Below are 13,901 nucleotides of genomic sequence, written 5' to 3' on the forward strand. Positions count from 1 at the left end.
AGCACAAGATCTGAAATGTATGTAATGAAGTTACAGTTAAAATCTTAAAATCACCAAACAAACTTCTACAAGACACTCTGTTTTTAACTCCTTTATTAAGTCTTAGACCTTTTTCTGTACTTTAAATATTGCATTACTGTCATATGACACGACTCCTAAACNCCCCAAATATAATACCATATTTTAATATAGATCCAAATTTTGTAAAATAAACATTTCTCAATACAGGTATGCTTACTGAGTCATGTAAGGATTTAATCAAATAAAGAGCTTTGTCTAATTTTTGAAAAGTTATTGTATATGAGTGGCCCAGCTTAAGTTTTCTGTGATACAAGTACCTAAAATTTTTAAATTTGATAAATACGTTATTTCTTTGTTATTTAAATACAGAACAGGTCTATGAATTAAACTAGATCCTCTTCCCTAAAGTAGCACTGCTTTGGTCTTTTCCACATTTATTGTAAGGTTATTTGTCAAGAACCAATATTCTAATTGTTTCATAACTTTTATGATGTTCCTTTTTAATGATATGAGATTTCTCTCAATGAGTAATATATTTGTGTCATCCGCAAATAACACCACCTTTGCTTCTTGAACACCTTTGGGGCAAATCATTTATAAACAAAAAAGAACAAAAGTGGTCCAAAAAGAGTTTATTTAGGTTATAGGTATAGTTTATGATTGACTGTGTGTGTATATTATGCTGCTAATGTAATTGTCAGCTCTCACATACATCTAGTGTCAGCAGCTATCTGAAGGATAGAGGTGAAATTTAATTCATTATTTTAACAAAATACAGATCAGAATTGGAAAAGATCGGACATTAATTCATTATTTTAACAAAATACAGATCAGAATTGGAAAAGATCGGACAATAGGACTGACATTGAGGGGAATGGAGAAGGCATATGAAAGAATGGTGGGAAGGAGATATAGTTGAGAAAGGATTCCCAATTGAATTTTAGTAGGCCTTGTTTACTAGTATATATACAAAATTTTAGGTTAAATTTTAAGTATTAAACATTTCAGTATCTATATATCCCTGCAAGTGAAACCACTCTTCAACAGAAAAGAATGTCAATTATGGATTGATCTCGCCTGCAGTGACGAACTATAGGAAGCAACTGCAAAAATGAATCCTGCTAGTTGGATCGCACAGCTGCAGGGCATGTGTGGATTACTGTTGTTTTATAGGGTCTGAGCTTCAGCAAATTTGTTGCCTTTTTTGCACTAGATTTTGACACTTCAGTCTCAGCTAGAGGTTTCAGTGATTTTCTAGGTGTATGTCGAAGTCTGGCCCCTGTGACATCTTACTTGTCAGTAAGCACTTGGTGCTTATGTTTGTGTTTCTTCTGTATTAAGAGTCCCATTGGTCTAAATTTACACACCAAATTATGAATTGTTTGTCTGCTTGGAACTCTTTCATCATAAAATTTACTTTGAAATATTTGCCAACACTTCGTAGTAGATCCATAGTTCACATAGGTATCGTACAGAAATACATGTTACTCTAAAGTGTACTGCAACATGACATACCACACTGCTCATTAGCTGTAATGGAGATGATAACTGCTGCCTACTTCTGATAAATCATAAACAAACTCCCATTCATGAACTGCACTGCTCACCATGAAACATAATGCCATCAAACAGTTCACAAGTTAATTACTTCCCTTCATTCCAAACATTATTGGGCATCAGGCATGCAGATTTATCAGCAAAATTCATGTGTGCTTTGCAGCCGACGGTGCACTAGTTAATGTGAAGTGCAGAGCCATGAACTGGTCAACAAAGTTCAAAAATCCCTCTGTATTAAGGAAATGGTTAAGTACCATTATGAAAAGCAGTGATAAATAAGAGCTCAGTATATTTCAGTTGAAGTAGGAAAACACCTTTTTAACAAATGTTGCAAATTGTTGAAATCCAAATTAGTGGGACCTTTTTTTTTTGTGCAGTTCTGTATTGAGAGAAACCTAAATACAAGTGGATCAATAATATTTTATATTGCAAGTTCATTCAACTAAATATCATGGTTAGGTCCCACTTCATTTTTGGACAGTGCTAGGTTGAAATCTTTGATCAGAGACTCTCTATCATGGTTTTCTTCAGTTCTTACAAGCAAATGCCAAGATAATACCTTAAATTATGACACAACTGCTTCTGACCTCATCATTTCTAATTCATATTCACCAGTCCTGTTTTTCGATACTATAATCTTAGCAATTGAAAACAACTTTAAGTTGAGCAAAAATATAAAGATATTCACAGATAGTTGTTATAATGTTCTACAATATGAATTCATGGATTTTACTACAATAATTTAACTGTTGGCATAAGTATGCACTCTTTAATTGATGATGGTTTAAGAAATTGATGGTCATGATAAGCAAAAAGTGGAGAAGTGAGGGTTTGCAAAATCTGCCACCCTAGGTGGCCACTTGGTTTGCCTGTGCTATTGTGCAAGCCCTAGCTAGGAAAAAGGACACCAGGGTTTTATTTCACTAACACTAAAGTAGTGAGACCATGAAACATGCTAGAATAAGGTGCATTAGGAATGTTATTGGAATCACGCTTCAAAAGCTTGAACATAAGGTTTCAGACTTTGAAGCATGACAGTTCTGTACTCCAGAACTATTAAAAATTTGTGCTTATGAATTTAAAATTAGATGACAATACTTTTAAAGATGCTCAAAAATGTTCTGCTTATGCTCACGTTACAAAGTCCTGATTTAAACCTCACATGTAAATCCCATGTTAGAACAGGGATCCATGGAAGCATTGACAAAAAGAAGACATTAGATTTATATTTACATTTGTAACAGTGGCAGTGTAGATCCTAAGGAAGTGAGGACAGACAATTATATCAATACCAGACATTTTCCTTATATATATATATATATATATGCAACAATATCTTCCCAAAGCAAGGTAGAATCTTACTGAAATATCCCATCTTATTCTTGTGGCATTAATGTAAAATTTTCTCCTCCTGTAATTGGATTTCTTGTAATTTCTGATAAATTTGTTCTCTATTGAAAAGTTTAAAGAAATTATTTTAAGAACATTATCTAAAAATATTTTAATATAGCACATTTTAATACTTGAATATTGCACTTTTTGTTTAAGAACTCGAGAAGAAAGCCAAAGGGTCACGCATCAGTAAGTGTGGGTTATTGTACTGTCCTGCCAGTGTGATGTGTTTTTGTGTGTCATGTTGGTAGTTCTGAACTTCCTGAATGGGACAGACAGTATACGCATTATTGTTGCCTCCTTGTTTTACTCTCGTAGGCTTTGTTAGCAGAGTTTACTTAGTGCTTTGTTTACACAACTGCACTTCTTCATTAGGAAGAATGCTGACTTGTCTTTTTCTTTCTTAGTCCTTACTAGACCTAATGATTTTGTCAGGATATTTTCTGCTATACTGCAGCAGCGAAAGCTGTTGCCATCTCATTTTACAGATGATATCTAAACTCACTTAGTAGATTCTTTCATATTCCAGTTAATATTCTATTCCATTGTCACACCATGAACTTTTGAATAGGTAAGTAGATAATGGTGTGTGGTAAGAGTAACTTCTTTAGTCTGTGGATGTACTTACATGGAAGATACTGTAGAGACTTTAACATTTTGTAACACTTCTGACTTAGTATTCCAGGATTCATGATATCTCTTGACATTGGAGATGTTCTTGCTTGTAGCAAAGTAGCCATTCAAATATGTGTGATGTTTCCCAGTTAGAGAAATCACTACAGCACATGCTGAGTCACGGTCTGTTACAGTCTTCAGTAGGCATTGCTAGGTTATGCCTGCTAACCATGGAGGTTCTTCATGGCCAGCCACGAACTGCCTATTCTCACTTATAGTTCACGAACCTTACTCACCAATCGCCGACTCAAGTCCGACTAACTTTTCCTGATGGCCTTCACTAAGTAGCCTCAACATAGACCTTGCAGAAAACACCATGTTGCCTAGCAATAGCCCTCTTGTTTGCTGACATGGGAGCATGTTTACTGGCTGGTACCTAGCAACAGCTTTTTCTCCAAGCTCTGCTGTTCCATCTTCCAGCCATTATGTCACAATATATTTTTCTCCAAAACAATCAGGAAAAGACATCAAGAGGTCAGTATGCTGCTGTTCTCATGCCCTCTAGAAGAGCATTTGCTTTCTAAACAGAACAACAAATCTAGATGATTTTGAGAAATATTTGTAGAGAACCATGTATGAATTTTGTGACAGAGGATGATTTCCACCTGGGAAAAACAGTACTTCCTCTGCAGAAAGAGTCATGATGTAAAGATCCACGTTCTTTTTTTTTTACTTTGCGGTTGCAGCACAATCGATATTTCTTTAATATTACACAGTGTTAAGGAACTGGCTAATACATGGCTGTTGTCTTACTTGGATGAAATATGAGTAAAGAGAAACAGTAACACAGATCCTGAAAGATTCCACCAGAAATTAGAGACTTCATGTTACTGTAGATGCTGGCAGTAATGACAAAGCGTTAGCTATTCTTGTGGATTAAAACGGAAATCATTGTCATTGTATGTCTGAATAATCTGTTGTATAGACCTACATATTAATTAAGCTCATCTCTTAAGATACAGATATTAATCTCTCCTTTGTCAGAATTTTCTGTTAGAGTGCAGCTGTTCTGACATGTGAGTGCTGGCAACAATACTGAAACTATCATTGGCTGTTGCCAAATGTCAAGAGATATGAATCCATATATAGTTACTTTCTCTTTCAATCAGAACCAAAGAAATTTTGTTGATAAACTCAGCAGAATGTTCTACTTGGAATTAAAATAGAGGGCTCATTTTAATAATTGCTTGAACTTCAGTCAGTAACATTCTAAAGTATGGACCCATGAGTAATACTTGAAAGGAGAGGGTAAGATGTGATAAATTAATTACTAAAAAGAGGTACCAATAAGTGCCTTGAAGAGTATATCAGTTTGAAATAAAATTTTATTAGACATTTTCAAAAACTGCTCCATATGTCCCCAAAAGTTTTCATGCTGCTTGATGTTTCTCTTATTAATCTCTTTAACTTTTGTCTGAAACTTTTTTCCATTTAGTAGACATTTAGTAATATAAAATGTGGATGATGATTTTGAAAGGTCTGAAAGTATAATTTTAGTACTGGTACCAACCTCTGCCTGCTGATATGTGATTTTTAATATTTCTTTACAATATAGTGACAATTTTCATAAAGCTTGTAAATATGAAAGCATTTTTCTTCTATATGACACAAAGAATAACTGTATTTATCTGCACTTGTACTCATTGGAAAATTTATTCACCTTCTAATAGAGCAAAACTCAGTATGCCATTCTCTATAACTTTTCTGTACTGTGAAGAAGAATTGCATTTGTGCTTAAATAAATACATTATTTCCTTACTGACTGGAATATTGTCTCAAATTTAGGTCAGTTAGCAACAATTTTCCTAGAATATGCAATAGATACCTAACTTCATCTCTATTTTTTTGTGTTATTGAACATAGGAAATGGGCACAGAGTAACTCATACCTTTGGAATTCAAGTTTTAACTGAGCTTTTGTGACATCTCTGTGCAACATCATTTCACTATTCTTTCTTCATATTCCTTTTAAATATTTATCCTAAACTATACAGTATACTTCAAAGGAATACAGACAACAAATGAATTCAGTAAACACTTTGTAACATAAGTAGCTGCTAAGTAGTTCAGAGTAAGGTAGTAAGAAGAAAGCAGATCATGTATCAGGGGAAAGATTTATATTCTCACAAGCAGTCGTCAGAAAGGAGATAAAGTATTTGCATAGAGGTAAACATTTCAGACACTCTTCCATAATATAGCATGCAGTTTTACACGTGTTATTGTAATTATTCATTATGCTGAATCAATGAGTAATCTCATTGTATATGTGTCTTATTTTAATTACAATTCATTGTCAAGGCAGTAAAAATCTCCGTAATATTTTTCGAGAGGTAGCATGAGTTTTCTTGAGTTATGATGATGTAAAACTGAGGATCAAAGCAGCTCGCTTCTGAGTGTATTACATCTTGCCTAATGTACTTCTATTCTGACAGATTTCAGAAAATTGTAAAACCACTAGTGCTAATCATTTCAGGTCACAGTAGATGGGCAGGTGGTATATGAAGCAACAGGCCGTCAGACGGGTAATCCTGCTGCAGATTACTCTGAGGGTGCTAGTCATGTTCTGGCAGTGATCCATCAGATTCTGAACCACCATCGAACTCTTGAACAAAAATGGCATGCCAAGAAAATCAAGCTTCATCAGCGACTGGCTCTTCGTCTCTTCCAGGAGGATGTCAAGCAGGTATGAACTGCTGCAGATATTTGGTTACAGTTTTGTGCCTTCAACTAACATAAGCTGCATTGTGGACAAAAATGTAAATGAGGGAAATATGAACGAACAACTTTTTTACCTTCTGAAACTCACACTTTGCTGCAAATATGTCTTTGGCTTCTTTTTCTTTTTCAATCCGCATTTTCACAGGAATGATGAGCTTATGTTATCAGCATGCCATGTTTGTCCTTCCCTTCTCATTAATAAGTTTTGAATCAACTGATATATTTTCATGAAGGTTGGCATGAATATTAGAAGCACTTTACCCTTGTACTCTATTATTTGAATTGAATTGAATTTATTTACATTCTATAAATCCTAAGCAGGTTAGTACCTTTGGATACAGAACATGTCAAAAGGTTACATACATAAGTACAGTCAATTTTTAGCTTAAAAATTAATATAACTTAATTTTACATCATTCTCTATTTACATTGAAGTATTCATCTAAAGAGTAGAAGGAATGAGCATGTAGATAATTCTTTAACTCTGATTTAAACTTTTTAGTATCATTGCCCAAGTTTTTAATACTTTGTGGCAGATTGTTGAACACTTTTATGCCAGTAAAGTAGACTCCTTTTTGATATACTGATAAAGTTGATGAGGGTAGGTGGAAGTTATATTTTTGTCTAGTATTCATGTTATAGACATCAGAATTTAATTTGAATTTATCTTTGTTGTAAACAACAAATAGGAGAAGCGATAATATGTATTGCGATTGAAGCGGTAGAATTTTTAATTTCTTAAATAATTCTCTACATGAATCTCTACTTCTACATCCTGTAATGATTCTTATTATATTCTTTTGTATTTTAAAAATTATTACACTATGTGAAGAGTTCCCCCAAAATATTAATCCATAGTTCATAATAGAATGAAAGTAGGCATGGTAAACCATCTTCAATGTTTCCTGTGACATAAAAGGCTTAATTGATCTCATCGCATAGCAAGCTGCATTTAATTTAGGTATAATTTGTTCAATATGTATTTTCCAAGACAGTGTACTGTCTACATGTATTCCAAGGAATTTTGTATCAAGTACTTTACAGATTAATTTGTTGGCATAACTGATGTCCAGATCAATTTGGTGGTTGTTTTTAGTTGTGAATGATATGTAATGGGTTTTATCAAAATTTAATGAGAGTAAATTGGCTTCGAACCATCTGTTTAAGGTTTCAAATACAATATTTATGTCATAGGATGCTGGGACCACTTAATGTATGATCTTAACTTTTTGTATGAGTCAGTAATATATCTTTAGGGAAATAGTTTCTTTTTGTACAGTTTGTTTTGTATTGTTGTATGTGAAGTAAAAACATGATAGCAAACAAATTTAGTCTCAAATAATTTTTCAGCCAAGATATTCTTAAATGTTATCTTGGTTATGGTTTCCATGGCGATACAGATTTATATTGTGATCTTCCAGGTTGTGACACTGCATGGTATAGTAGGTCGTTACCAGCATTTTGGAAGAGCATATTGCTTCTATCTTCAGGGTAAACTTAAACCTCCAGTTCTCTATGGCCTGTTCCACCACCTTTCCTGATTTGGCTCACTTCTGCCCTGAAGAAGCATGCAGTGTGTTCCTCAAAAAACATTGGTAAACACATACTAAACCACAGCAAAAATAAAATTTTTGTTTAATGACGTCTGTGTATGTTTGTTCTCCTTTTTTTTTTTTTTCTTATGGTGTTAAATTTTTGTTCATTAATTTATAAATTTTGTACACATATTGTGATGCAGTCTTGTGGGTGGATACAAGTGTTTCCATGAAAAGTACTGCCTCTCTCTTCAAGATAGCAATGAGCCAAGTTGGGAAAGTATTAGGTTATATAGTTGGGTGGGGGGTGGGTGGGGGAGAAACAGGAGTGAACAGTCAGGGCCACAGAGAGGGACATTGCTACTCAGCTGTGAGACTGTCATGCAGTGCATTTTAATATAATGCTTAGTGTTTTTAAAAAATGGCAGATATGTTTCATTTTTAATTATCTTGATGTTCATTTAAAACTTACTCCATGGGGCGGAGTCCGTCTTGAGAAGCTAGCACTTGATCATCTAGTAAAGATGCTTTCCACATTTTCTAGAACCGATGTGTTTATTATTGTGTTTTCAGTGGCCTAGGTGTTCATTTATTGATAACACATCTGTTAAATGTGTACACAAATCATTTTTCCCAACCACCAATAAACTCTTCCTCCACCATCATGAAACCAAAAATCAACTGAATTAATTTGTGAATAATGTGCTTTCAGCCTACAGACAATGTGTAGAAATGTAGTGATATAACTCAGTTCAGTTTTAGCAGTGATCAACATTATTGCGAAGTTATTTGCACTGCACAGAGTGACTCACAAATGCCTTTCCTTGTGCACTGTTTTGTTAAATAATCACTGTATTGAAAAATGTATAATTAAAGTTGTTAATCTTAATTATATCTATATTGTCATGCACAGGGGTCGCTTATAAGATGGGTTTTGGATTGGATGATTGGATTTATTGCACCTTATACATTCATACAGTTCGGGATTACAGTCAGTACAGCGCTATTGCTATTATATACGCTTTCCAGCTCACTGTTACACCCCCCACTAGGGTTCTCAGTCTTCACTAGTTGTATCCTGGCAGCAGTCTCACTATAGCTTCAAATCACATGTGAAGTCTTCTTGTCACAGTCTAATTCCCTTCTTGCCATTATTCTGCAGCTGCCAATTCTGGAGACTCGACTCAATTCAATTACAAGCTCATATCCTGGCAGGCTAGCATCCCAAAACTTGACTCTTCACTCTCGACTACTCTTCTGTACTCGACTATACTACTGTGCTCTGTTAGTACCTGACTGCTCTGCTTAGTCATGTCCAGTCAAAGGCAAAGTCACATTACAACTGACAGTCAGTTAGTCAATCAGTCTTGGTGTCAAGACCAATCTGGGGCTCATGACCAGATATTTATTACTGTTTGACAGTTCAGGTCTTGTTATTGTGGGGCACCCTCTCTGACAAGAGGATGGGTCTGTCTTTTGTCAGAGTCATTGTCTGTAGTAGTAAGTCATTTGTCATAATGTAAAGGAAAAATACATTTTACATGTAAGATTTGAGGCTTTCACGGCGGTGACTATGAAGAATGCAGTCTTCTGGGATTTGGCACCGTGTATATGTGGTGTTAACCGACGTTTCGGAGGAACGTATCGCCCCCATCTTCAGGGTTGAAGGAAAAGTATAAGTAAATCTGCAAGCGACAACACCGTGAGACACGATAAAGCAGACAGTCTGCTTTATCGTGTCTCACGGTGTTGTCGCTTGCAGATTTACTTATACTTTTTCTTCAACCCTGAAGATGGGGGCGATACGTTCCTCCGAAACGTCGGTTAACACCACATATACACGGTGCCAAATCCCAGAAGACTGCATTCTACATTTTACATGTTAAATGTGATGATAAATGTATTAAACTTATACAGGGCCTCTGTCAGTCCAGGCTCAGTACAGCAGATTATGCCCTATTTCTAGTAGCTTCTGCTAGAACAGCAGTCTAGTCACTTGAATGGTAGTATCCTTGACCACCTTCAAGTTTAAGCCTCTTATACTTTCTACGTTGGACTTTGCCTTGTCCAATATTGCAGACATTTTCGTTATCATGATTTTGTATGACTTCCACTAATTTTGTTATATAATCATATATATATGCAATTTTGAAAGCCATGTGTAAATTGTGAACCATTATGTGCCTTGGAATAGTCATGTCTTCTGACTGTGTTCTTTTATAACCCCTCGGCACAGACCGCACAGAAACACGGCCACCATTGTTGATGAGGTGTGTTTATCTCACCATTGCCTAGCAATAGACGTCCCATTTTCGCACGCATTACCTCGTGCGGGAATGTGTTTACCAAGTCATTGCCCAGCAGTGGGTATACATATCACATTATTTTATGTCTTGTGCAAATTTTCAAAACTGCAAAACTTTGTTGTAGAAAAAAAAGGTAAAGTTTGATTTCATCTTCCAGGATTGTATTTGTCCAATAGAAACCAAAATTAAATTTACTGGACAACTTTTAGTGCAGACCTTGAAAACCAGATATTATTAAAATCTAGTTACAGTTTTTGGAAGAAAATTAATATGACCATCCAGTGAAGTGAATCAATTTTGTTGTCCCAATTCAGGTTCTTGACTGGCTAGCAAACCATGGTGAAGTTTTCTTGAGGAAGAACATTGGAATTGGAAGAAATCTGCAGAAAGCACGAGTCTACCAAAAGAGCCATGAACACTTTGAAAATGTTGCCCAAGTAAGTATTGATATTGTTTTGATTTCTATAAATAATTATCTGGTTTGGGTGATCTTCAATTGAAATATAGAATGTTATTATAGAAATCACAGAAGGTGAACTTTGACATGTATCACAGAATTTGTTACACTAATATGTAATATACTTGAGTGTTGGAGAACAAACTCATCGGCAGCTGTTGCAAAGTGAAGTGGTGTTTCATGAATATTGATGGATCTACATTAGTTCATGCAGTAGTCTGGTTTTTTAAGGGTGGCAAAAATCTGTAACACAACTTCCTTTAAAATGAAGTAAAGCCAGTGGCCATACATTTATGACATGTGAAAGAACCTTTCATTCACAATTGAGATGAGTGAAGGCAAAAGTAGATACCATTTTTGGTCACCCATAAAGCTCCCTATGTTATACCTAGATGCCACTGCAATCACATGATTGCCGGACCTCTGGCAGGCAAGAGTGGAAGCAACTTGAGATCACCCAAGCCACGCTGGGTAACATAACTTGCCCAAGTGTGTCCAAATAGAAAATTAGTTATGGATGCACCAACCAGTTGATAGAAGCACCAGTGATGTATTTTTGTCTACAAGTCACATCAACTGTTCTCTTCTAGTACAGTATTATAGGAGACATCTTCTAACTTCGAAGTAAGGCGGTTAGTCGGTGGCTTTCCACCGCGGCAGCCTGGGTTCGATCCCGGGTCTGGTCAAGTGGGATTTGTGGTGGACAAAGTGGTGCTGGGGCAGGTTTTCTCTGAGTACTTCAGTTTCCCCTGCCAATCTTCATTCCACCAATTGCTCCACAATCAGCCTCACCTATCATCTGGGGCTGGTACAATAGGCCAGAAGTGGCTGCAGTATGAGGGACTTAGTCCCACCGCACTAGCAATAAAAAAGAACTTCGACGTAAACTGAAGATTGCCCTATTTATTGTAAAACCCACCATGACAGCATGCCATTGGCTTAAGAATAATTGATAATATTGTCGCGTGTTTCGCGTATAACGCGACAAATAACTTCACGCCATATTTGATATAGCGAATTTTATTTCACATTCGCACTTACAATCACACACTTGACAGTTTTAGAACTACTGCTATCTGAAGTATCACAAATACTACACTCCAAATGCCACAATACAACTGACTGGTTGCTGGCTAACTCGGAACTAACTCGGAGGTAGCTCGAGGACTGACTCGGAGGTAGCTCGAGGACTGACTGTGAATAGCCTTCGCTGCTCCTTATGTAGCCTCGGTCCGGACCATTGTCATCTGGTGCCGTGTTGCTAGCCACGCTGTCCGGAGTTGTTGACTGCTGCCTAGCAACTGCGATATCCCTCGGTGACGTCACCGCTGTTGACTCGCTTTGTATAGCTTCAAGGTTGCGGGGACTCGGCTAACATCGGCTCCGCTCATGACGTCACCGCGGGGAGAGTTGCGGGGTGATTACTCGCCTATTACGCGAGCGCTACGTTACCGCTACGTGCAGCTGGGGAGGTAGGGGTCAACATGTCACAATATTTATGTTAACATTATGCATTCCATGATATTACTTACCGTAAATAATGGCAAATGCTGGAAACAGATTATGCTTGATACTTGGCGAAAATGTGAGTGAATTTTTTTTTGTGCATATCCCAAAATTGATAATGATGTGTGCACAGCACAGATACATTACAGAAATTCTCATACAATGCATTAAAAACTTAAGAGAGCAGGAATATATGTTCTATCTGCAAGCCAGTGCAACTGCTTATATGCAAATGCACCCATGACAGCACCTGTATGGGGTACTTTGCAACCAGTTTGCCATATTTTGGGAGGTGATTTAGTATTTAGTAGGTTATGTTGAGTGAGAAACATTAATATAACTTTGGTCCTGGTCCCAACCACTGAGGAACTACGCATGTTTTAATATATGCACATGACAAATGCGTACTTCTGTGAAATTCTGTAGATGGCAACACTGGTGACAGTTTTAGTGATACTCGATAAGAAATGACTATACTGGTGATGGCTTCAGTTGAATTGTAGGCACTACTCATTCTCAGTTGTTTCTTGTCTCACTTGCAACTGATTTGTATTAAGTCAGATATGACATTGACTCGCAATGGGATGAAAATCATAGTGTCTTTATATGGCATCCAATTCATAATTTGTACACAGTAAGAAAAGAAGTTCCAGCATCTAAAACCATTTTATCAACCTTGAAAACGAATTTGCGCACAGTGAGAAAAGAAGTTTCAGCTCTGAAAAACATATCAGCAACCTTGAAATCACACATTAATGCTTCTGAAAGGGAAATATGAAGAAGATTGATGTTAATTTAAAGAAGAATGTAAGAGGAAGAACTTAGTGTTAATGGAAAGGAATGGATTTTACAATGGATGCCAGCTGTTGGTGAAAAAGGAGTCTGTTATTGCTTTGATGAGCCATGGATCAACCCAACATATACAGTTAGAAGATTTGGTAAGATAGCAAGACACTGTAATGAAGGATGATAGTGCTTGTCAGCGATTGATAATTGTGTGTGCTGGTTCTGAAGAAGAGCCTTTTCCTAGAGCATTCCTGAGTTTTAAATCAAAAGATGAAAGCTGGTGTTGTGAAACGACCTCAAGGTTTGTTCTTGTGATGTCACTTTATTACTCTTCAATGTAAGTACAATTCAATCTAACTGTAACACAAACTTTTGAACAAGTAATTTCACAATCAGTCCTTTCATGTTAACAACTCTCATTAGACTGTAGAACTCTAGAACTGTAAACTCCCTGTGCTGGCTAACCACTGCCTTCTGTCACACACTGTCACCATCGGCTTCCACTGGCTTGTGTCAATACACTGTCAGTGTCGGCTTCCACCGGCTTTTGTCAACACCACTGCCACTCTTTGCTTCCACTGGCTTCTGTCCACACCACTACCACAGCTCTGCTTGTTATACTTCAAACTGGACAAGTGAGAAACATCCCCTCCAGCAGCTCCTCTGCTGTTACGTCACAACAGGGAAGTGTTTACTGGCATCACATCGCACTGAGTCCACGATTCCCAACAGCTGATAACTCCTGCTATGAAGTAAAGTTTGATAAATTTTCGAACTGGGTTGAGGAACAACATCTGTGTAACATCCTACTGGAATGTGTAATAGTGTTAGACAATGTGACATGCTATTCTGTTAAAATTGATAAACCTCTACCTTTGGCACCAAGAAAAGGAGACATTCAGGAATGGCATAGTTATGAATAGGGAATGACAAAAAATGAACTAGTTTC

The 13,901-nt window shown here is 36.6% G+C and overlaps 1 protein-coding gene across 5 annotated transcripts in view; it reads left to right on the forward strand.

The window, feature by feature from the left end:
- LOC111864472 (kalirin) overlaps window positions 1–13,901 on the forward strand; it is a 768,927-nt gene that overhangs the window by 253,708 nt on the left and 501,318 nt on the right. For all 5 annotated transcript variants that reach the window (XM_023851737.2, XM_023851735.2, XM_033751441.1 and 2 more), the window contains 2 exons: window positions 6,118–6,327; window positions 10,518–10,640. In XM_023851737.2, coding sequence (XP_023707505.1) covers window positions 6,118–6,327; window positions 10,518–10,640 — 333 coding nt within the window. The remainder of the gene's footprint in view (window positions 1–6,117; window positions 6,328–10,517; window positions 10,641–13,901) is intronic.

This window comes from Cryptotermes secundus, unplaced genomic scaffold (genome assembly GCF_002891405.2).
Source record: "Cryptotermes secundus unplaced genomic scaffold, Csec_1.0 scaffold737, whole genome shotgun sequence".
Lineage (NCBI taxonomy): Eukaryota > Metazoa > Arthropoda > Insecta > Blattodea > Kalotermitidae > Cryptotermes > Cryptotermes secundus.